The sequence below is a fragment of the Diplotaxodon limnothrissa genome, linkage group LG7 (genome assembly GCF_057381915.1).
Source record: "Diplotaxodon limnothrissa isolate DT_005_m linkage group LG7, D_limnothrissa_male_GT1.1, whole genome shotgun sequence".
In the NCBI taxonomy this organism is placed as follows: Eukaryota; Metazoa; Chordata; class Actinopteri; order Cichliformes; family Cichlidae; genus Diplotaxodon; species Diplotaxodon limnothrissa.
In genome coordinates this window covers 24,651,051-24,673,212 of record NC_140602.1, presented here as the reverse complement: position 1 = coordinate 24,673,212, position 22,162 = coordinate 24,651,051, and the positions used below count along the sequence as shown (strand labels likewise).

Sequence of the window (22,162 nt, the reverse complement as noted above, 5' to 3'; positions counted from 1 at the left end):
CTTCGTTTTAAAGTTTGAATGGTGGCTCTATGACAATGTATGTGGAAGTAGATACAGTTTAAATAGGAGGAAGTTGAATGAGAATTTGAAGGGTCTCCCCATTGAAATACATGGGAAATTTTTGTTGAAAAAACTTGAATAAAATTAAAAATATAAATGTTAAAAATGAGAAAAGTAGAAGCAGTCATGTCCAAAAGAAGAGGAATCTAACGGTGTTTGAATGGTTTTTCTAAGTTGAACGGTTTTGAAGGAGTTAGATGCCAAAAAACGTACGGAATATATAACTAGAAAGTGCATTTTCTGAAGAAACTGCAGTGTGAATGCTTGAATCTGAATGTATGCACTGAAATGAATTAATTACTGAATTTAAGTTAAAAATCTTGAATGAGATAAAAAAAAAAAACCCGAATTTAACCTGAAAACAAAAGTGCTGAACTGCTAAAAGCTGAAGGTTACATAGAAGAAGAAGTTGGAAAAAAGCTGAAAATGTTTTAATTGTGATCTTGATTTTTTTGTATTTGCTTATTTTGGCAATTAAAATAATGAAATAATGTTAACAGACAACAGCATGTTGAAAATAAGTTCATACTTAACGACCCAGTAGATTTTGCACATGAGACAGAAATAAATAAAGGCCAGGGAAGAACATTATACTTACCAATGGAATGGTCTGGTCCAGTTGACTTTGTATACGCCAGGAAAGCAGCCAGAAGAAAGATTGATGAAAGAAGTTCAGCTCTGCCAACCACACCAGTGACCTGATGATAACAGTCGATCAACACAAGCGACCCAACCATAAAGATTTGGAAAGATGATTTCTTAAAATATACTTAAATGTTCATTGTTTGGTAATTCAAGTTGAAATGTAGATAAAAATTTCTGAAATAAGTTTGTAAAATAATACAGAAAAGTTTACTTTTCCTATTAGGAGATGCTATTCTATACCCATGCTACTTTGCCTCGACTCTGAAGCCACCACCACATGACCTCCATGTCTCAGACAACATATCTAAGAACTCTGAGAACATTACACATGTGTCTTTGACTGGCACGAACCAGAGCTCATGGTCTAAGGCTCTAAAAATAAAAAGTTCTGTTCAACCCAAATCAACTGATGGGGAAGCAATTATATGTAACATAGTCTCTCTGACAGCAACGTCTGTCATTTAAGTACATGATGACTGCCCTCATGCGGAAGAAATATCATTATTAAGTTCTTGGAAAGAGACATACTCTAAGAACATAAAGGTCCCACAAATAGTTCTACAAAGCACTCACTAAAAGAAGAGGGGATTGTTTACACTTTAAGAATTCAACTGGCATCATGAGAGGGCTGCAGCTTCCAATAAATAGGGCTTGCCATGAAGATTCAAAACAAGCACAGGCACTGTGCTCTGACTGACCTATTTGTCAACTGGTGGGAGAAGGAAAAAATACTGGCAGCATTCAAGAGCCCCCTAAAATGTCTGATCAGTGCAATGTTACTTCAACAGAATCTTAGAAAGACTGATTACAGTTGGCTCAATTTCTTGAAAATATTCAAACTACAAATTTAACTTTCCATCTATACAGAGTTGGCAACTCCATCCATCCAGATGGATGGAGTTACAAATTAGATACAAATTATTTAGTGTCATTTGTATCTAAAGATGTTTGAAGATATATATAAAAAAAAACTGAAGTCTTCATTCAAAAAGACAGATCACCCCCCCCCCCCCAAAAAAAAAAAAAAAAAAAAACCTACTGAAAAAGACATGGGACACACAGGCACTCTTTGTATAAGCTTATAATGTAGGGACCTTCAGTGCTTGAAGCATAATTCAAAAAACAAATGATCCGTTCAGTGAGAGATTCCAGACGGTGATAACATGAAGGGCATTTGCTGGACTAACACTAAAGGCTCATTTGTGAGGCAAATTGTTTCCATTCAAGAAGTCTGAAAGACTGTGCATAGATTAGAGAACATGATGAGGAAGATAGGAACAGTGATGCATGCTGTGTAACAGTAGCACTCCACACCCAAGAAGCAGAATGTTTCCTTTGTTTTTTTACTCTGGTCAAGGCCTGTCTGGTCATCAGTTCAGCTATGTTCAAAAGGATGAAATACAAGTCCTAATTGGGGAAGAGGCTTTTCAGACAGTAGAATGAGATAAAGTTCAAATAAACAATAAGCTAAAGGGTTTTGATTTCCTATTAAGTTCAATAAGCTTTGTGTTACAGACAACATCCATGATAAGCTATAATAACTATCTTTATATTTCAAGAAGGAAAAAAAATGGAAGCAAAAATTTTAAAGCATTTAAAGAATGTTAATGCAGCCTTAAATGACAACAGTAAAAACAGAGGTTTAATGTAACGTGTAGCACAAGTAAGTTAATGTCATGAGCATGAACAAAAGGGTTTACTTGAATAAGGTGGAGTTCCTTTTTGAGCAAGCCATAACAGGCAAGATGTGACAATTCAATTGCTGTTTATTGTCTGGTTCACTCTGACGAAATTTTAACAATCACTGAAATGCATTCAGATTGTATGCCACAGTGGACATGTTGGTGCAAAGCTAAGTTTCTGATTACTCTTAATGTCCTACAACGCTCCATAAAGACACAAAGTCTTTACATGTAAAAACTGTTTCTATATTGAAGTCTCTTTAACACCTTATTGCACATGTAGATTTTCAAACTTCAAATGATCTCTGACCCGTTCCTAATTTCTTTTAATGCTTTTGACTTAATTCATATTTGTATTAGATGACCTAAATAAATAAAACATTCCACTATTAAATTACAAACTCATTTATTAAGGGAAAAATTTATCTAAACCTATCTGTCTCTATGTGGAAAAAAAAAAATTCCCCCCCAAAACCGAATAATTTGTTGTACCACCATTGTAGCAACTGTTTGCAAGAACTGGTTTTTTCCATCTAAAGGAATTTTGGCCCATTCTTCTATGCAGAATTCTTTTAATTCAGCCACATTTACAGTGCAGTGAAAATACTTCTACAGCACTATCAAGTGAATTGCTCAGCTTAAGTTGGAATATTACAGGGCTACTCAACGCATTTCACAAAGCCAACTTTCTTGTTTTAAAGGAAGAGTGAAGGTGCGGCTAACATTACTGCTTATTTGGTTTGCGGTACTAGAGATCAAGTGAGACATCCAGTGGTTATAATTTCTGTGGAAAACCCAGTGCTTAGCTAGGGCAGCTTAGCTGGCTATGTTACCTCATAGCGAGAAGGACCTAGCTTCCAGTTCAGTGTTAGCACATTGCATGCTTGTATGAGTTCTCTCCAGAGACCCTGGCTGGATCCCACTGTCCAAAGTTTTGAAACTCTGTACCAAAGACAAGCATATGTAAGTTTAACTGGCAATTCTAAATTGGCCAGAAGTGTTTATTTAAACTAGAACGGTTGTGTATCTGTGTTATCCCTGCAACAGATTTGTGAACCATCCATGACAGGTCGTCCATGATAGCCAAGTGGAATGCTTAGTTATACAAACCCAGACAGATGTTCCTAAAGTTTAAAAAAAAGTTAAAAAGTGACCTTGTATTCTATCTCATTTTTCCTAAAACTTTGCCTAACAAATGCTCATGAAAATGGTTAAAATAGCACATGAGAATGTTGAGGAAGTCAAGAGTTGGATTGCAGATGGGACTCAAGGACCACCTAACCAATGCCAATCATTTGCCTATAATTCCCAGTGGGTCTGTCCCATCCGGTGGAGCATAACTTGATGAGATTACTTTAATTTAGAAAGTGAAAGATAAATTAGGAGTATTTCCAGTTACTTCTCTCACTAATTTACACTTTTTCCATGGACTTGTACGTGAACATAATTCTCAATTAGGCCAAATTAAATTTAATAAAACACATTTTTTAACATTTGCTCACAAAGCAATTGTACACTTACAGCTTCAGTGTGAATGGGATGCACAGCAAACAGTAATGCTGCCACTAAGCTGGAAGTCTTGTCCAGGAACAATCGGCACACTCGCAGGAAAAGCACACATACAACAGCATGTAAAATGACATTGAGCAGGTGGTAGGAAGCTGCGCTGAGTTCACTGAAGAGGTAGTTCAGTCGAAAGGTGAGTACTGTCAGGGGTCTGTAAGATTTATGACTCCGTTCCTGTAGTGGGACACATGTTGAAGGTTTATTTCTTTCTAAATTACTTTGAGTAACGACAAATGACAATGAGACAAATTTGATCCATAATATAAAATTCTAAAGAGAAATTACATAATCCCGTATTGAGTTTGAGTCTTCTTAAAGCTTACCTCAGCCATGGGTGTTCCCCAGAAATCATTGAGAAAAAGGTTGTGGATTGGGGTTGATGGGCGCAGATCCTTGTTGTCAAGGATTGCTGAGACATCATCAAACACAAACCCGCATGACAAGCTGTTCCAGTAACACCCCACCACCAGTCCACTCAAAAGTAAAATCTCCTTCCATGACACAACAGCCATTGCTGACCAAAGCCTTCATTGATCACTGTGCAGGACAACAAAAAATTTAGTATTATTACAATTTTGATGGCATGACGATTTGTGAAATAGACACGTATGAGTTCAAACTTATTTCATCATTGGACACATATTTTCACTTATAGTGCAACTTTGTGATGTACGGTGTATGTAAACAAGTCTTCTTAGCCCGATTCCTCATCACAGCACCCAGTAAATTAAATAGCATGCAAGCATTACTTCTTAGAGTGTGCCTCCCTGGTTTGTAGATAAAGCTACAGAGTCAGATGTAACTGGAAATATAACAGCTAAATTATAGAACGAATAAAAGTACAAGTGAGTAAATTTGTGCTTATTTGTTGAAAAAACGAATAGTTACAGCTGGCAGCAAAAGCAAAGGAGGGCGTACTCCAACGCGCTGTCGTGGCCAGCTAATATTACTTGAGAGAATTAGCTACGAGAAATCGAACACCAGGTGTTTGATAAATGAAATTCAGTCGGCATTGTGACCAATCATTAATGGTTACATAATGGCACAAAAAGCCCAAAACAGCATGTAATGACAATTTCAGAGCCACCGTAGCTGCAACATAACATTAGCTAACGATGAAGCTAAATTAGCGGCTACAGCTAACTACCTTGTCGCCTGTGTTTAGGCTGGATAAGGTGGGAAGAGAAGTAGCTTAGGTCTTTCTCACCGTGTCTATAACAGGGCTGGCAGTTGAGCTCATAAAACACACTTTAGCTGACAAAACGTAGACGGAATACACAGTTCATCAAGCGGCGTTCTATATGTGCTAAGTAGCTTTGGCGAATACCCACTATAACTTCCGGTGCAGAGGTGACCGCGCAAGTTGAACCTAGCCAAATTTGATGCTTTTTGTGGACTAACTGACGTAAATATGGACAGTACCGAGTTGCAAAACTGCGACGATACACTTTAATAACTTTATATTCACCGTCTCGCTACGGTTTAGTTAAGTTTCCGGGAACTTTACCGATTTTTTTGTAGTTTTCTTCTGGAGTAGCTTCATTAGCTAACTGTTGTTGTCAGCCGTAACCTAGCAGCCAATGCGTCTCTATTCTATAACCGTAAATTTAAGTGCCACATCGATGTTATATCAGTTCCTATTTAGCTAAGTCTTTTAAAAACACATCATGGCCAAGATGCCTGCAGCTCTTAATTGGGATAAAATGTTGAGAATTGACCCAGAAACCCTCAATGAACGCGACAAAGACGAAGTGGATAAGGTCTTCGATCTGTTAGTTTTGGTAATGGCCCGTCGATGACATTATGCTATTTACTTCTGGACAAGAAGCAATGTTTTATATTTTTTAATTTGCAAATTCCATCAGCTCACTGAATGTCTGTCTTTGATGGTCGATGGAATAAAGACAGACTATAGTCCTGCTCATATTATTTTGAGTATAGCAATCACTTGATGATTGGTCAAAAATTATGTACTTATGTATGCTAAATTTTTCATGCCTTCGGTGACCATTGGATACAACACATAACAATCTAACTTATGCTGAAAGCTCTTGATGAATTTGCCGCATAAGCCTGAGTACTGCGATTGAACCTTGATCAGTCTTTGTACACCTCGTCATATTACACGTATAAATATAGATTGTTTTGGTCTAGGCAGTTGTGTCGTACAAGCATTGGTATTATGAGGTTGAATGACTCTACATTTGACTTTTCCCATGCAGACAGAAGAATGGGGTGTGAAGGATAAAGCTCCAGAGAACATTATTCAAGTCCTCAGGGTGTTTCAATCCCTCCTGAAGGTGTTCAGTTTTATTGTTTTTATATTCTGATCTCTCCCACGCATATCTGTGAACCACCCTACCAACATCTGTAATGTATTTTTAGGAAAGAAGAATATTCATAAAGGAGTCACACTACTGACCTTGGTGCTTTTACGTGTTTATGCATGAAATATTTCCTTTGAAATAATATTTGTTTCTCAACGTCTTCTCTACGTTTCTGTGTTAGATTAGAGATCGAGAACTTTCTGTTGCCTTCGACTTTATCGATGACATTGGTGTAAAACATGCTAGAAAAGGTTAGTATCATATAAAGTTTGTTAGACATTTTTCTTTTTTTGTCTGTGAGGTTAAAAAACAACATCTGCATTATTTTTCTGTGTTTTAGAAAAAGAACTCTTGGCTAAAGTGTCACAGTTGGAACAAGAACAGAAGGTAAAACAAATCTAGTTTTTATATATATATATATATTTAAAAACTGTATATGTTATTGCTTACACATTATATATTGGGCATTTTTGTTGATCTGCTGAACTGTTATTTCTTCACATGGTTGAACTCAACCATCATTATGAATGTTTATGTTGTTGATATCACTTTCTATGCTTATTTACTTCCTTTCAGCAGTGCCAACTCTTTCAGCCAATCATTGAACGTAACCCTCCTTATGAAGGGATTTGCTGTAGTGACCCCTAAGAAGATTACAGCTAATTCCTTGCGCACTCACAGAAATTGCTTATCGTTTGGAATTGTTAACCATTTTCAATTTTCCCAGGGTTGTGGATTGTCACTACTTATATTCTGGTTGTTTTTATGCCTTAAAACGTGAACAGAATGTTGTTTAACAACTTGGTCATGGAAATGAACACATATGAACAGATGGAGGTAATAAGACACTAAGAGATTTCTTTGTGGGGGTTGTTTGGGTGTGCATCTTGTCTCCTGTTTATACTACTCAGCTCCACAGCACTGTGCAGAACACCGGCTTTATTAGAGATCAGATTTGGCACCTTGAGACCCAGTTGGAGCAAAGGGAGAATGAGGTGACCCAGTTAAAGAAAGAAATGGGGAAGGAAAAGAAAACCAATGAGGAGGTATGAGCACTTTACTTGCCGTAGGTAGACTTGCAAATGTTAGCTTATTAGTTTGCACATGTTATGTTGACAAAGCGCTGGTAAAAAAAAAAAAAAAAATGCTGGTGAAAAGATTGAATGTTACGTTAAACTGAAAATATTTATGTATGGACAAATTTATATACAAAAACAACCAATACAAGAATACGATACAAATGGTTTGACTCATCTGTTGCTTTGCTAATCTTGTTTGACATTGTTTGCTTCCACCTTTCTATCGTTTTCTGATGGTTACAAGGCAACAACAGAACGCTTTCGATGTTTCTACATTGTAAAGTTGGTTTTGTCTTTCTAGTTGGTTGTGCAAGTAGAGAAGGCTGAGGAAGTCATCAAGAAGCTGAAAAGAGAGGTATTTGATAGTTGACATTACACTCGTCATTTCATTTCATCCCTTGTTTAGTTATGATCCATTCGCACTTCATTTAAAACTTTTGTGTATTCATGCTTTACCTTCATTTTTTACTCATTATCTCCTTTTAATCTAGTCTTTTTTTCTGTCTCCATCTGTTCCGTGGTGTAGTTAGAAAAGCTTAAGAGGAAGGTAAGAAACAAAGGTAGTGTAGTTAAGTAAAATGAGGAATAGTTTGTAGGTTTTGTAGCAATATAAAGGTGTACATGAGGCTTTTTTGCATCACAGCTTTTTATAAATGTACATACAAAAAGTGAATAGGATGATGATAAGAAGTATATCATATGCAATATGAGATCCTTAACATAATGGAATTTTAGCAGAATTTAGGGTTTTTTAAAGGGTTTAAGTTTTGATTTTTGTGCACAAAGTGAACTTGACTAACCTGATAGATTATAAATTATAACACATTTTATATTTAAAATAGCATAAGGTGACACCTTCTAGACTGTGTGTTTTCTTATAAACTATCATAGTAAAATCCATCGCTGTTCAAAGTATACTGAAAAGCAGGACAGGCTTGTATTTCAGGGGCTTCGAAAGTCAATTTAGTGTTTCCATATTTGTGAGTGAGCAGAGGAAATTTTATTTGGTTCATTTTCTGAACTGACGTCTGTGTTGCCGCATCACATCAGAATGAGCAGCTCCAGCAGGATGTGGACTTTTATCGCGGAGAGCTGGACCAGAAAGAGCCTATGTCTTCAAAAGATGAGAATGCTGAGACTCAGAGGAAGCTCAACCTTGCCAACCGCCAGCTTTACCAATGTTTAGAAGACCTGCAGGTACTGAAAATCTGTTTGTTTACTATAAAATCTGGTCAACTAGGCAACAGACTATTTTGTGCCAAGCTTGGCAATGGTGCCATGTATCGGATGCCCAAGGCCATCTTACGCTGCCTCATACATGCAAGATTAGTGCTGTTTGTAATTGTTAATTAAGACCTTTACTGCATATATTTATGGCTTTCATTTTTTTTATTACATACTCTTTGTACTGCTGATTGATGTGTCTTAGACTACGCCCCCTAAAATGATGTTTATTGAATTATATTGTGTTTATTAGCGAGCAGAAGATGAAAACACACATCTGAAGACTGAGAATATGCAGATGCAGAGAAGCCTGGAGGAATCTGTGAAGGAGATGGAGAAGATGACGGATGAGTACAATAAGTTGAAGATTGTGGTGCAGCAGACTGACTCCATTATGGACCAGCTTAGGAAGGAGCGAGATCATACAAAGCTTCAAGTAAGATCCTTCTCTTCCCATATGGAAAAGATATATATAAATCTTATAAAGTTTTTATCTGTCTTGTATGAAACTTGTATGAAAAGCATACAAGAGTGAAAACACATATAAGATCCATTGAAACATTATATAATGAAACTTGTATGTTTGGTATACTTACTAAAAAAATATATGAAAGTAATGAGAAAGTGGCCACTTTCATGAGTAAATCATATATGTTTTTACTATTTCTTTTCCATATGGGTTCACATACTGTTTTTTTAATGGAGATAAGTTACCTGAATCCATTTATTATGTCACACTCTGCAATTTTTTAAGCTGATAAAATAATGTTTGAGTGCAAGGTACAGAATCATGGCTCCACTTTTTATGTGCAGGTCAGAGAGTTAACAGATAAGATTCATAGCATGACTGAAGAGAACGACCCTATTATGGCAGCTGTCAATGCCAAAGTGGAGGAGTGGAAGGTAAGCATTTAAACTTACTCTCCAAAGGGCAAGTTTTATTTGTTTAGTTTATTTCCTTTAAGCAGGTGCATTCAAGGAAAAACCTGCAACCTTAACCCTTACACCAAGGGGCTTCTGGTGCCTCTGTTAATCTTCACTTCTCCGCTTAAAACAAAGGATCACTGAACATTAATACTAATATTGATTAATACAACATTTACCTATGGGTATCCCTACATATGGGACTAGTCTCTTCACTGCCTCTTCACATAGTTTAAAACTACAACCCAAATTGTAGAAAAGACTTACAAATCTCATTGATCAATGTTTTACTCACAGTAGAACACAGAAAACATATCAAATGGTTAAACTGAGAAAATGTAACACTCGGAAATAAGGCAATTTTGAACATGTTGCAAAATATTAGACAGGCCTATATTTACCACTGTGTAACAGTCATTTTCATAAACATCTGATAATTGAGAAGACCAGTTCCTGGACTCTGGGAAAGTAATATTGTCTCATTTTTCTCTGATAGAGGATTCTAGCTGTTTCACAGTTAACAGCAGTTTATTTTCTCATTTCATAATGAGCCAAATGTTTTTGGCTGGTAAAAAATCGTTCACTCTTTGGAGTCTTCAACTTCAAAGTTATAACAGATGAAGTATGGGGCTTAGCATTGTCTTGCTGAAATGTGCAAGCCCTGTGTTGCTCTATATTTTTTTTAATGCGGTGCTGTCTGTGGGGCTGAAGATCAGAGGCACCCAGTACTGGTATTCAGCCGTCTCTTCTGGATTTCTCCAAATTTTCTGAATCTTTTGATGATGGTATGTGCTGTAGATATTTAAAGTATTTAAACATTTTTCTGACTTCCACAATTTTTTAGACAGACGGGTGAAGATCTTGCCCATCTTTATTTCTGAGAAACTTTGCCTCTATAAGATGCTCTTATAATAGTCTGGTGTCTCACTGACCTGTGGCCAGTTAACCTAGTTAGCTGCAAAATGTCCCTCCAGATGTATCTTTTTGGTACCATTTCAAGTTTTTTGTTGCACTCATCCCACCTTTTTAAACATGTGTGCTGCAATTGAATTCAAAGTGAGTTTCTATTTTTCGGGAAATACTAAAATGTCTAACTTTAAACATTTGATATGTTTTCTGGTGAATGAGATATGGGTATGTGAGCTTTGCAGATTCTGTTTTCATTTAAAGTTTGAACAGCATCCTAGCCTTTTTGAAATTGTGATTGTGAATAAATACTTTAGCTATGAATCTTTCATCTGTTTTATCTGGTTCTTACAGCTGGTACAGTGTTCTCAGGTTTCAAAGTCTCACCTTTACTTTTCCAAGAACACTGCTTGTCAATGTGGCCAGATTGCTCAGTCTTTCTCTTCTCGCACCATTGAACCTTCTTCTTGAAGGCATTGTCCATGTGGGCACCTGCAAATTTCAGTCACTGAGTTCATCACTGAGTTTTGTTAAACTATTCTACAGGACTAACATGAGTTTACTTTTGTTGTTCCTGATAGCTAGTGCTGTCTGGGAAGGACGATGAAATTTTGGTGTACCAGCAGATGATTCGTGACTTGAGGGAAAAGCTGCGTTCAGCACAGCTGGACTTGGACAAAAGCAACATTCTGGCCTTGCAGCAGGTCTGTTCAAAAATAGGGATGAAATAATCTCATTTGTGTATAAACATTTCTGACTTTCATCTCCTGCCATTGTGGTGCACTGAATGTAGGTGATTGTGTAATCATGGCGACAGTTTTGTTTACGTGAACACAAAAACCCGAGCTCAGCATAGGAATGCAACTTTTACCTTATCTTAAAAGTGATTTGGGGACGTTTTATAACACATTTCACCACAGACTTTGTTATTAATGGATCTGAGTGTTGTGCTTGGATATACATCTATGTTATTTTATGTCACCTTATCATAGAAAAGATTTTTATTTTACCCACATTTTTTTCTGAGGACGTTTGCTTAAATAGAAAGAAAAGCATACTTTTACTTCACTGTTGCCAAAAAAGTAAAACTAAAACAAAACAGTTTGTTACAGATATAATTCTTATCAACCTTATATGCATAAATAAAATACTGTGATAAAATAACCCTATGTACATCTTAAATGCTCGGGGGGGTCATTGTTTATACGTTTATTTTTATTCTTTGGAACAGGGGCATCCTAATTTGGAGGTTATAGTCATATCTTGTTTTCCACCTATCTGTATCTATGTGTATGTCATGTTTCTTCTTTTGGTTCTCTCTCTTTGCCCTGTCTTTACATATAAATCTATCCTTCCTTCCATGTCTCTTGCTGCCCTGGGTCAGGTCATATATGAGCTCTGCGCTGTAAGTTTCATCCATCGTGGGCCTCTTATCTTGTAACCTCCCGTTGTTTTCGGTCCATAACGTTCTCCAACAATGAATGTGTAAATATTTATGTGTGCCACAGCTGTGTAAAATGTGTCTAACATTGAAATCCTGATAATTCTGTGTTTTGTGTTGTGTTGTGTTTTGATTTTGTGGTGAATATCCTAAAGGTTGTCCAAGAGCGTGATAATCAGATCAAGATGCTGAGTGAGCAGGTGGAGCAGTATACAGGGGAAATGGAGAGGCACACCCTACTTATTGAGGAGCTAAAGACATCTACGAAGAAAGACAGAGGTTTATACATCCCTGTTTAATTTATCAAATGTTGTTCATTAGCCTCTCTTCTGACAGTTGTTGATTGCAGACATTTGTAGTTACGGGGGAATGCCCAAAAAGAGCAAACTGTAGACCAACAGGTTAAGTTAACCTTAAAAAAATACCAAACATCAAAATATAATCATCATAAAAGATATATGTTCTGAATATATCTGAATTTTTGAGATAGATGTTTTGGTTTTATGTTGTTGTTTTTTTGTTTGTTTGTTTGTTTTTTACATTTTTGAGATTCATGATTAAACTAAAATTTAAACTGTTTAAATTAGAACTGATAAAACATGGTTGCATGCCTAAGAAGGTAAATGGCTCAGAACTTGCAGGTGCCACTGAGCAGTTTATGTATTTTAATGTGAGTCAGATTTTTCCCAAGTGTTTTTTTTTTTCTTTAAACAGAGCAAGGGAATTTGGACATAACATTTCTTAGCATATTAGCTTTTTGGATTTTTTTTTTTGTTACCAGTGTCAGTGTTATTAGCCCCCAAAAAACTGACCTTTTAATGAGACATAGGAGAAACCACAAACCACTGATGTGCAATGAAGAGCTTAAAGCTTATGCTCAAAGCTTGTAACATCGAGTTAAAACTGAGTGTCATCATCAGTGTTTCCAAGTATCAAGAACTGGAGTAATCATCAAGAATTCCAAGGAGTTGCCACAAAGCCTGGAAGTGAAAAATTTCAAAGAAAGAAAACTAGTGAGAAATGTGCTCAGACATACAGTGGGGCAAAAAAGTATTTAGTCAGCCACCGATTGTGCAAGTTCCCCCACCTAAAATGATGACAGAGGTCAGTAATTTGCACCAGAGGTACACTTCAACTGTGAGAGACAGAATGTGAAAAAAAAAAAAATCCATGAATCCACATGGTAGGATTTGTAAAGAATTTATTCGTAAATCAGGGTGGAAAATAAGTATTTGGTCAATAACAAAAATACAACTCAATACTTTGTAACATAACCTTTGTTGGCAATAACAGAGGTCAAACGTTTACTATAAGTCTTTACCAGGTTTGCACACACAGTAGCTGGTATTTTGGCCCATTCCTCCATGCAGATCTTCTCGAGAGCAGTGATGTTTTGGGGCTGTCGCCGAGCAACACGGACTTTCAACTCCCGCCACAGATTTTCTATGGGGTTGAGGTCTGGAGACTGGCTAGGCCACTCCAGGACTTTCAAATGCTTCTTACGGAGCCACTCCTTTGTTGCCCGGGCGGTGTGTTTTGGATCATTGTCGTGTTGGAAGACCCAGCCTCGTTTCATCTTCAAAGTTCTCACTGATGGAAGGAGGTTTTGGCTCAAAATCTCACGATACATGGCCCCATTCATTCTGTCCTTAACACGGATCAGTCGTCCTGTCCCCTTGGCAGAAAAACAGCCCCATAGCATGATGTTTCCACCCCCATGCTTCACAGTAGGTATGGTGTTCTTGGGATGCAACTCAGTATTCTTCTTCCTCCAAACACGACGAGTTGAGTTTATACCAAAAAGTTCTACTTTGGTTTCATCTGACCACATGACATTCTCCCAATCCTCTGCTGTATCATCCATGTGCTCTCTGGCAAACTTCAGACGGGCCTGGACATGCACTGGCTTCAGCAGCGGAACACGTCTGGCACTGCGGGATTTGATTCCCTGCCGTTGTAGTGTGTTACTGATGGTGACCTTTGTTACTTTGGTCCCAGCTCTCTGCAGGTCATTCACCAGGTCCCCCCGTGTGGTTCTGGGATCTTTGCTCACCGTTCTCATGATCATTTTGACCCCACGGGATGAGATCTTGCGTGGAGCCCCAGATCGAGGGAGATTATCAGTGGTCTTGTATGTCTTCCATTTTCTGATGATTGCTCCCACAGTTGATTTTTTCACACCAAGCTGCTTGCCTATTGTAGATTCACTCTTCCCAGTCTGGTGCAGGTCTACAATACTTTTCCTGGTGTCCTTCGAAAGCTCTTTGGTCTTGGCCATGGCGGAGTTTGGAGTCTGACTGTTTGAGGCTGTGGACAGGTGTCTTTTATACAGATGATGAGCTCAAACAGGTGCCATTCATACAGGTAACGAGTGGGGGACAGAAAAGCTTCTTACAGAAGACGTTACAGGTCTGTGAGAGCCAGAGATTTTCCTTGTTTGAGGTGACCAAATACTTATTTTCCACCCTAATTTACGAATAAATTCTTTACAAATCCTACCATGTGGATTCATGGATTTTTTTTCCACATTCTGTCTCTCACAGTTGAAGTGTACCTCTGGTGCAAATTACTGACCTCTGTCATCATTTTAAGTGGGGGAACTTGCACAATCGGTGGCTGACTAAATACTTTTTTGCCCCACTGTAAGTGAACGACTTAAAAAAAAAGTGGGAATTGTAGTCTCAAAGAAGACAGTCACTAGAACCTTGCACAGGAGTGAACTCCTAGGTTGCAGTCAGCCTGGAGAAAGATTATGCACACTGGAAACTCGGCCTTTGAGACGAAACTAGAGCTCTTTGGCCTCAGAGATGTTGTTTATGTTTGGAGGAAGAAGGGAAAAGTGTAAAATCAAAAGAAAATCACAGTGCCATATAGGGTGCATCTGGCTTGTCGTTTTGTCTTCCAGCACATCATGATCCCAGCACGTAGTACACTACTGGAACTTTAACATTATGCACTCCACACTGTATATAAATGCCACTTGTTTTGCACATATTCAACTCTGTATATTTTATATATTTTATTATTATTATTATTATTATTATTATTATTATTATTATTTATTTATTTATTTATTTATTTATTTATTTATTTTTATTTTTTTTACTATTTAATTTGTAAAAATGTGTATACACACACACACACACACACAGGAAAATATTTAGTATACACATCCAGAAATGCATACACTATTATATATTGTACATATATTTATTAGTTTCAGGTTGGCCATTCTTGTATTTTGCTCGTTTGTGTTGTTGTGTTTGCACATCTCTGTTGCTTGTGGGGCTCGCACACAAGAATTTCACTCGCATGTGCTGTGCCAGTGTGCCTGTACATGTGATGTGACAATAAAAGTGATTTGATTTGATTTGATTTGACGTAGTAGCATCCAGAAATCCAAAGTGAACTTTACTGTATGGCTTCCAGAAAGCCCTGACTTGAATCCCTTTGAAAATGTGCATTGTAAACTGAAGACAAAATTTCTGCCAGAAAACCATCAAATCTGGAGGAACTTGAAAGATTTGCCAAAGAACAATGGGCTGAAATTGCTCAGGAAACATGTGCGAGACTGTTGTTAAAAGGCTGTTTATTCAGCAAAAAAAAACCTGGTGATTGGGTTCATCATTTTGACCCTGGTAGTTTTAGCTTTTTGTAAAAGAATTTTGCCTCATATATCGGTCTGTCTATCTATCCACACACACACACACACACACACACACACACACACACACACACACACACACACACACACACACATATATATGCATAATTACAATTACATTTGTCATTTGTTCTTGAAGGCCTCCCACCTACCTTACAGCAGAAGAAAATGGAGGGGCTGAAGTTAAGGCTAGAAGCTGCAGAGACAAGAGCAACGGAAGCAGAGCATGTGGTAAAACTAGCAGAAGCTCATGCTGAGGAAAAAGACAAAGCACTTATTGAGGCTTCAAACCGCTTGAGCCAATATGAGTCTGTAAGTCTGCAAACATATTTTTTGTTCCTCATTTTTTTCTGTTTTATTTTGGCTTTCAGTAAAATGTTTGCAGCCAAATTAAATTATTTGTGACTTAATTTCCAGGAATTGATGCATGTGATTTTTTTTTTTCCTTTCCCCATCCATCCTCACTTTTAATAGAGACATTGAAATGACAATGTGACTATGGTGTGATCCACGTGCTTTTTTTGGTCTACAAACATGGTGTTTGTTTTTCACCATGCCAAATCACATCCTGATTTCCACAAAAAGCATATGAGTTAAAAACAAGGAAAAAACACATTTAGACAAGACTTGCTTTTTGGTGAATGAAACACTTTGAACAACAACTTGGTTTCTGTTTTACAGGGCACTTATGGCCTGGAAGCAGCCATTGCAGAGATCAAAGAGTGTAAAAATCTAATTAGAGAGAGAGAATGTGAGGCAGAGGCCATGACCAAAGAGATCAACCAGCTTGAGATGAGAATCAATGACCTCATGGACGAAAACGAAGGTTTTAGAGAAAAACTAGGTCAGATGTTTTGTTTTTTTTGTTTTTTGTTTTTTACTTGAATGGTCACATTGCTCAGTATATTTAGACAACACTCACTGATGTGGAACTATAAAATTAATTTAGCTTTTGTTTATACTGATCTTGACTCCGAAGGTCTGGAACCAAAGCAGGAAGTGGATCTGACAGAGTTTAGGCGTGCCACAGATCTCAGACAGCGCCGGTACAAAGCAGAAAACCAAGTGCTCACCAAAGAGGTATAGTGGGAATTATACTGGTTAAAGCCAATATTTTTATATGTAATTTTGCTCATGAGCGTCTTCTACTAACACCCTGATTATTTTCTAGATTGAACGACTTGAAGAGGAAAGACTGGAATTAAAGAAACAAATCAGACGCATGGTGAAGGAAAGAGGTGACATTAAAATCACTCGGTTTAATTCCACAGATTGTTCCTTTAAAAAGTATATTTGTATATCAGCAACTCTTTTCACCCATTCTGAAAAGCTCATGTGTAGTTGGTTCACCACATCTATCGTGTAAGGCAGGGGTCGGCAACCTTTCTGATGATGAGTGCCATCTAAAATTTTATCAGAAGTCAGTGTGCCATATGATTGCATTAGCAATAAATGTAATAATGCTCTATATGAACAGTTACACACTATATAGAACCACTTTATAGAATTATATTTGTTCGCAGATGTTGGCAGCTATCAGTGAATAGTTATCAGCTATTTTGAAACAAAAAAAAGACACTTTTTATCCATAACAAGAACTCCATAACAGCAAATGAACTGTACAACAGAAAATGTGTGTTTGTTAATACAGGGATACACATGTTAATGTGATCTCTCGTCTCCCACTCAGAGACACAGGTCTCTGTGTGTCCAGCATTCAGACGGCTACCTGAGGACACTCATGTGAGAGAAAATCTGTTCACACAGATATGTAGAGCCAAGTACTCTCAATAAGGCCTCTGCAATGTTCTGAAGACAGTTAAACTTGTCAGGTAGTGATGTCCAGCAGGTGAAAATATAAGCTCCATGAACACGCACAGTTGTGGATTCCAGCTGCGTTTGTAGTTCTGCAAACTTTGACCCCCACAGAGTCGAGCTTTTCAGTTCAATCAGCTGTATTTCTATGTCCTCTGTCCAGCCAGTTAATGCGAGACAAATCTAGCTGCTCATTAAAGCTTTCTGGTTTGATCAGAAAAGAAAACATTGGTCCATACACCTGAAAGTCCTGAAAACGCATTGTGAATTCTGTCTTGAGTCTACGGCTGTATTGGTGTATTTCTGCGGTGCTGATGCTGCGCTGAGCGGACAGCTCCTGAAGCATTTCAGAATCAGAATCAGAATACTTTATTAATCCCGAAGGAAATTTGAAGTGTTGGAATGTGGAAATTTCAACATCGCTTGAAAAAACTGCCAGCTAGCCACATCCCTGTTATTTTTAGCCAACTATAAGTTGAATCTGGTAGTTGGGGTTGTTAGCTAAAATACCGTCATTAAGAATTGGCACAACTATGCGAGCTCATTTGCGATGTGCACCACTGGCCTGGCCAATAATTTTTTAATGCACCTTCTCAGATTAATTCACTGTGCGTTGTGCGCCGTGCCATCAGTTAACCCAGCTGGCGCACGTGCCCAGGGTTGCCGACTCCTGGTGTAATGTCTCCACAAACAGGCACATAGGCCTCAGTAAGGAGCCTTGTCCACTATGTTAATGTGAAATTTATGTCTCTCAAATCCAGTTGTCCCCTATTATATACACAGACATGAAACCTACAACACTCCTTTAAGGTTCCCGGTCAGACCAAACTCATTTTCATCCTTTTGTGACACTTGCTGTCAGTTTTAATGGAAGGGACATATGAACACATTGGCCCGATGATATCTTTTCCTTGCAGGGTTTTTCCACCTAAAATGTATTTGTTTGAACCAAATCTATTGGTTTAGCTTGTACAAAAGGAAGACATTTAGCTATTTTTCTCCTGACTTCTCTTGAATTTTGAGTTTTGTTTCAGACATACATTTTAAAAAATGTTGCTCTTAATCAGCTGTGTCTACAGGGATTCCACAGTCAAGCTTACTGCTGGAGGAAGATGTTAGACCGAGCAGGGCGGCACAGCTGTCGCTCAATCAGAGTGGCATGTACACAGATGAAGAAACCAGGCGCAAAGTAAGACTCTCAGTAGTGACATCACCTCTTGCCACCTGACTTAGTGCCCTATATTAAAAAAGAAACATTCTCATCAAACAAACTAAGTGAGAATTATAATTTTATTTCATATTATTCAGTGAAGAATGCACCCTTTGTTGCATATTGCTTCCCATGGAATACCGTGGTATACCATGGGAAAGGGTTATGTCAAAGTTTTCAGGGTTTTTAATTTGAAACGTTACGTTAACACTGCATTTCAGAATGAGTACCTTGAAAAAGAGTTAAGCAAAAAGGAGCGAGAGCTGGAACTTCACCGGACCCAGTTTCAGGTCAAATGTAAGTGTAGTCCTGCTCTGACTTCCACTTAAAGTTCACACAGATGTTTTTACACTTGAGTCACTGTAGCATCTGTACATTATGTAATGAGACGATGATCAATGCAATATATACTGTATTGCCAAAAGTATTCACTCACCCATCCAAAAGATTGAATTCAGGTGTTCCAATCACTCTTAGGCATAAAGACTGCTTTTACATATGTTCATGAAAGAATGGCTCGCTCTCTGGAGCTCAGTGAATTTTAGTGTGGGACCGTGATACAATTGGCAGATTGTGATTGGCAATCCATAATCTGATGTATGAGTCTAGGTTTGGCGGTTGCCAGGAGAACAGTACTTGTCTGACTGCATTGTGTCAAATGTCAAGTTTCAAATCTGGTGGAGAGGGGATTATGGTGTGGGGTTGTTTTTCAGGAGTTGGGCTCAGCCCCTTTGCTCCAGTGAAAAAAAAACTCTCAATGCTTCAGCAAGACATTTTGGACAATTTCATGCACCCATGCAGTCTTGTGGGAAGAGTCTGGGGACGGGCCCTTCCTGTTCCAACTTGACTGTGTACCAGTGTACAAAGCAAGGTCTGTAAAGACATAGAAGAACAAGTTTGGTGTGGAAGAACTTGACTGGCCTGCACAGAGTCCTGACATTAACCTGACAGAACATCTTTGGGATGAATTAAAGGGGAAGCTTCTGAAAGAATGGTAAAAAAAATTCCCATACACACTCCTAAACCTTACGGAAAGCCTTCCCAGACGAGTTGAAGCTCTTACAGCTACAAAGACATCACATTAAACCCTTTGGATTAAGAATGAGATCCCACTCAAGTTCATTTGTGTGTGTGTGTGTGTGTGTGTGTGTGTGTGTGTGTGTGTGTGTGTGTGTGTGTGTGTGAAGGCAGACAAGCGATTACTTTTGGCAATATAGTGTATTTAAAACATTTTTATCTGAATGATTTATCTCTGGGGTACTGCTTCCCCATTGTTATTCATTCCTGTGCATGAACTCTTAGTGGAAGAACTTTCAAAGGTGAAAAAAGATCTGGAGGCTGCTCTGAAAGATGTCCTTCAAGCAATGAGGATTAATCAAGAGGCTGTTTCTGTTCCTAATCTGGAAAGGTTGGCCAATGTAAGTATGCATGAAAACTAATGTGAAACAGTGCTTAGTTTAAGACGACATTTGATTAATAGATAGTGTTTTTCAACGTGTTTCACACGGGCTCACTTTACATCATGCCTTTACACGTAGATAAGCTGAAAACTATGGACTTTGTCACTCGTCTGCATTTTACCGTTGACCTTGTCATTTGATGAAACACAGGGTTTGCCTCATAGCAACCTGATAAACAAATGTGGTTAGCTTCAAAGAAAAAGGCAAGAAAGCCATGCAACATACCAATCAGCAAGGAAGTAGCAGATGCTAGCACACACCAAACACATGAAAATCAATCTTGGATAGTGGCATAAATGTATTTTTATCCTCTACAACTGTTGCATCGAGGATTTGAGAATAGCTGGGGTTTTTTGGGGGTGGCAGTAAACTTTACTCATTCTCCTACAGGCTTTAGATGTCAGTGGCATGGGTGGCCAGTCTGAGTCAGCCCCACACTTCAAGTCCCAAATACACCAGCTGGTGGGGAGAAATGAAGAACTGAGGCAGGAGCTAAAATCAGCTCGTGAGGAGGCAACCGACAGCTTGAGTCAGCTTGCCAGAGCCAAAGAAAAGGTAGATTAATATGATTTAAGTTAATTACACAAATTAATAATGTGGTGGACTGGCAGCTTTATTTGGCCATATTTCTGTCTTTGGCAAGAAAACAAAGCGGTATGATTTCTCAACTTTCTCAAAGCCAAGCATGTATTAAACTCTAGTTATGGAAGCCCAAATCCCAGTGGTAATGGTTGCGTGTTTCTTCTCCAAATCAAAAAAAATTATTTTCTTATGTAAAAGTTTGTAACCACTGAAATATAAAGATTTATGAAGATAGCTGCATGCCTGGCATGGGCTCCATGGCGGAGAGTCATTAACATGTCTAGAAGATATTTTTTTCCTTTTTTTTTGGCCTGGTCAGTCGCCTGTTTTTGATATCTGCTACTTCTGTTTCATATAATGAGAGAAACGAGGTAAACAAACTTCTGTCTCAACTGTTCAGCATGCATTCAGTTTCAATTTTCAAAATGATAAAACTTTCTTACAAATAACACTTAACAAAAGCCACATTATCCAGAACACAGACAGTAACAATTTTGTTTAAAATGGGGAAGCCTCCTTTACAGAACTCCTCTGCCATTTCTCCAGTTTTATTTTCAAATAAGATTTTCTCTTTTTGTTGATTATTCTTTTTCATTATTTATTCCTTTGTCTGATAATTTTTTTCACAAGTAGTGTAGTGTTATTTTAATCATCTATGTATTACTGCCTTTAGTCTCAATAATGTTTTGTTACCTTATGTTTGTGGTACATTACAATGGCCTCCTCACATTCAGTAATCAAGCAATCCATGCCGTATTGTCCCAAACTGTGCTAAATAATACTTTGAATCTAGAGACAAATGCAGGAACTTTTTGATAAACAACACAACGTTTAATAGCCAGGTTTTGCTTGTGATTTTTTTTAAATTATCTGTGCCTGTTAGATATGCCAACTTGAAAGTGAGTTGGAGTTGCTCAGGAAGTCTGGCAGTAATGGAGTCGTCCTCAGACCTCTGACCCTTCCCGAGGGCCTGGAGCCCAGCAGCACTGAAGTCATCAGTTCCCTGAATGAGTACGCCGTTCGACTCCTTCAGGTTAGTGTCGCTGTCTTCCAATAATAAGGTTGGGAAGAACTATAAACTAATTGTTTCAAGTAAAATCTAAATAAATTGATCATAATTATTTAGGAGCTCAAAAACAAGGAGGAAAAAATGCAGAAACTTGCAGGTGCTCTGGAAGAATACAAGGAGAAATTTTCTGTTATTAGCCATCAACAGGGACTTCTCTACAAAGAGTACCTGAGGTGGGTTATCATGAAAGGTTTTGCGCATTGTGGGTGATTTATTTACATGTAAGAATCTCAAATATTTTCCTGTGTTTTTCTCAGTGAGAAGGCAAAGTGGCAGAAGGAGAAGGAGACATTCACAGAGATGAAGAACAGGCTGGACAAACAAAAGCAGGTGGATGACGTTAAAATCAAAGAGTTCAGTGTAAGTCAGCTTTAAAAGGTTAATAATACTTAAATGCTACAAGATGCACTGTGTTTATTTTGCAAACACTTTCAATGTGGCTCTCATTCACTCACATAGACATATGGTTTACGATGATTCACTGTTAAAGGCTGATAACATGGAACTA

General features: G+C 37.9%; 2 protein-coding genes across 2 annotated transcripts in view; one reads left to right on the top strand and one right to left on the bottom strand.

Annotated features, from left to right (window-relative positions):
* tmtc3 (transmembrane O-mannosyltransferase targeting cadherins 3) overlaps positions 1-5,272 on the bottom strand; it is a 28,470-nt gene extending 23,198 nt beyond the window's left edge. Inside the window, exons 1-4 of the mRNA XM_085357753.1 lie at positions 5,161-5,272; positions 4,277-4,490; positions 3,909-4,127; positions 659-758 (exon numbers count right to left, since the gene is read on the bottom strand). Of these exons, the coding sequence (XP_085213879.1) occupies positions 659-758; positions 3,909-4,127; positions 4,277-4,465 (508 nt within the window). The 5' untranslated portion in view covers positions 4,466-4,490; positions 5,161-5,272. The remainder of the gene's footprint in view (positions 1-658; positions 759-3,908; positions 4,128-4,276; positions 4,491-5,160) is intronic.
* A 55-nt stretch (positions 5,273-5,327) lies between these two features.
* Positions 5,328-22,162, top strand: part of cep290 (centrosomal protein 290) — a 42,094-nt gene continuing 25,259 nt past the window's right edge. Inside the window, exons 1-22 of the mRNA XM_085359469.1 lie at positions 5,328-5,734; positions 6,176-6,253; positions 6,462-6,531; positions 6,621-6,667; positions 7,192-7,326; positions 7,661-7,714; positions 8,410-8,556; positions 8,837-9,019; positions 9,397-9,486; positions 10,995-11,117; positions 12,010-12,133; positions 15,658-15,830; positions 16,200-16,362; positions 16,498-16,598; positions 16,690-16,756; positions 18,401-18,522; positions 18,765-18,840; positions 19,846-19,961; positions 20,394-20,558; positions 21,469-21,618; positions 21,712-21,827; positions 21,912-22,014. Of these exons, the coding sequence (XP_085215595.1) occupies positions 5,621-5,734; positions 6,176-6,253; positions 6,462-6,531; positions 6,621-6,667; positions 7,192-7,326; positions 7,661-7,714; positions 8,410-8,556; positions 8,837-9,019; positions 9,397-9,486; positions 10,995-11,117; positions 12,010-12,133; positions 15,658-15,830; positions 16,200-16,362; positions 16,498-16,598; positions 16,690-16,756; positions 18,401-18,522; positions 18,765-18,840; positions 19,846-19,961; positions 20,394-20,558; positions 21,469-21,618; positions 21,712-21,827; positions 21,912-22,014 (2,517 nt within the window). The 5' untranslated portion in view covers positions 5,328-5,620. The remainder of the gene's footprint in view (positions 5,735-6,175; positions 6,254-6,461; positions 6,532-6,620; positions 6,668-7,191; positions 7,327-7,660; positions 7,715-8,409; positions 8,557-8,836; positions 9,020-9,396; positions 9,487-10,994; positions 11,118-12,009; positions 12,134-15,657; positions 15,831-16,199; positions 16,363-16,497; positions 16,599-16,689; positions 16,757-18,400; positions 18,523-18,764; positions 18,841-19,845; positions 19,962-20,393; positions 20,559-21,468; positions 21,619-21,711; positions 21,828-21,911; positions 22,015-22,162) is intronic.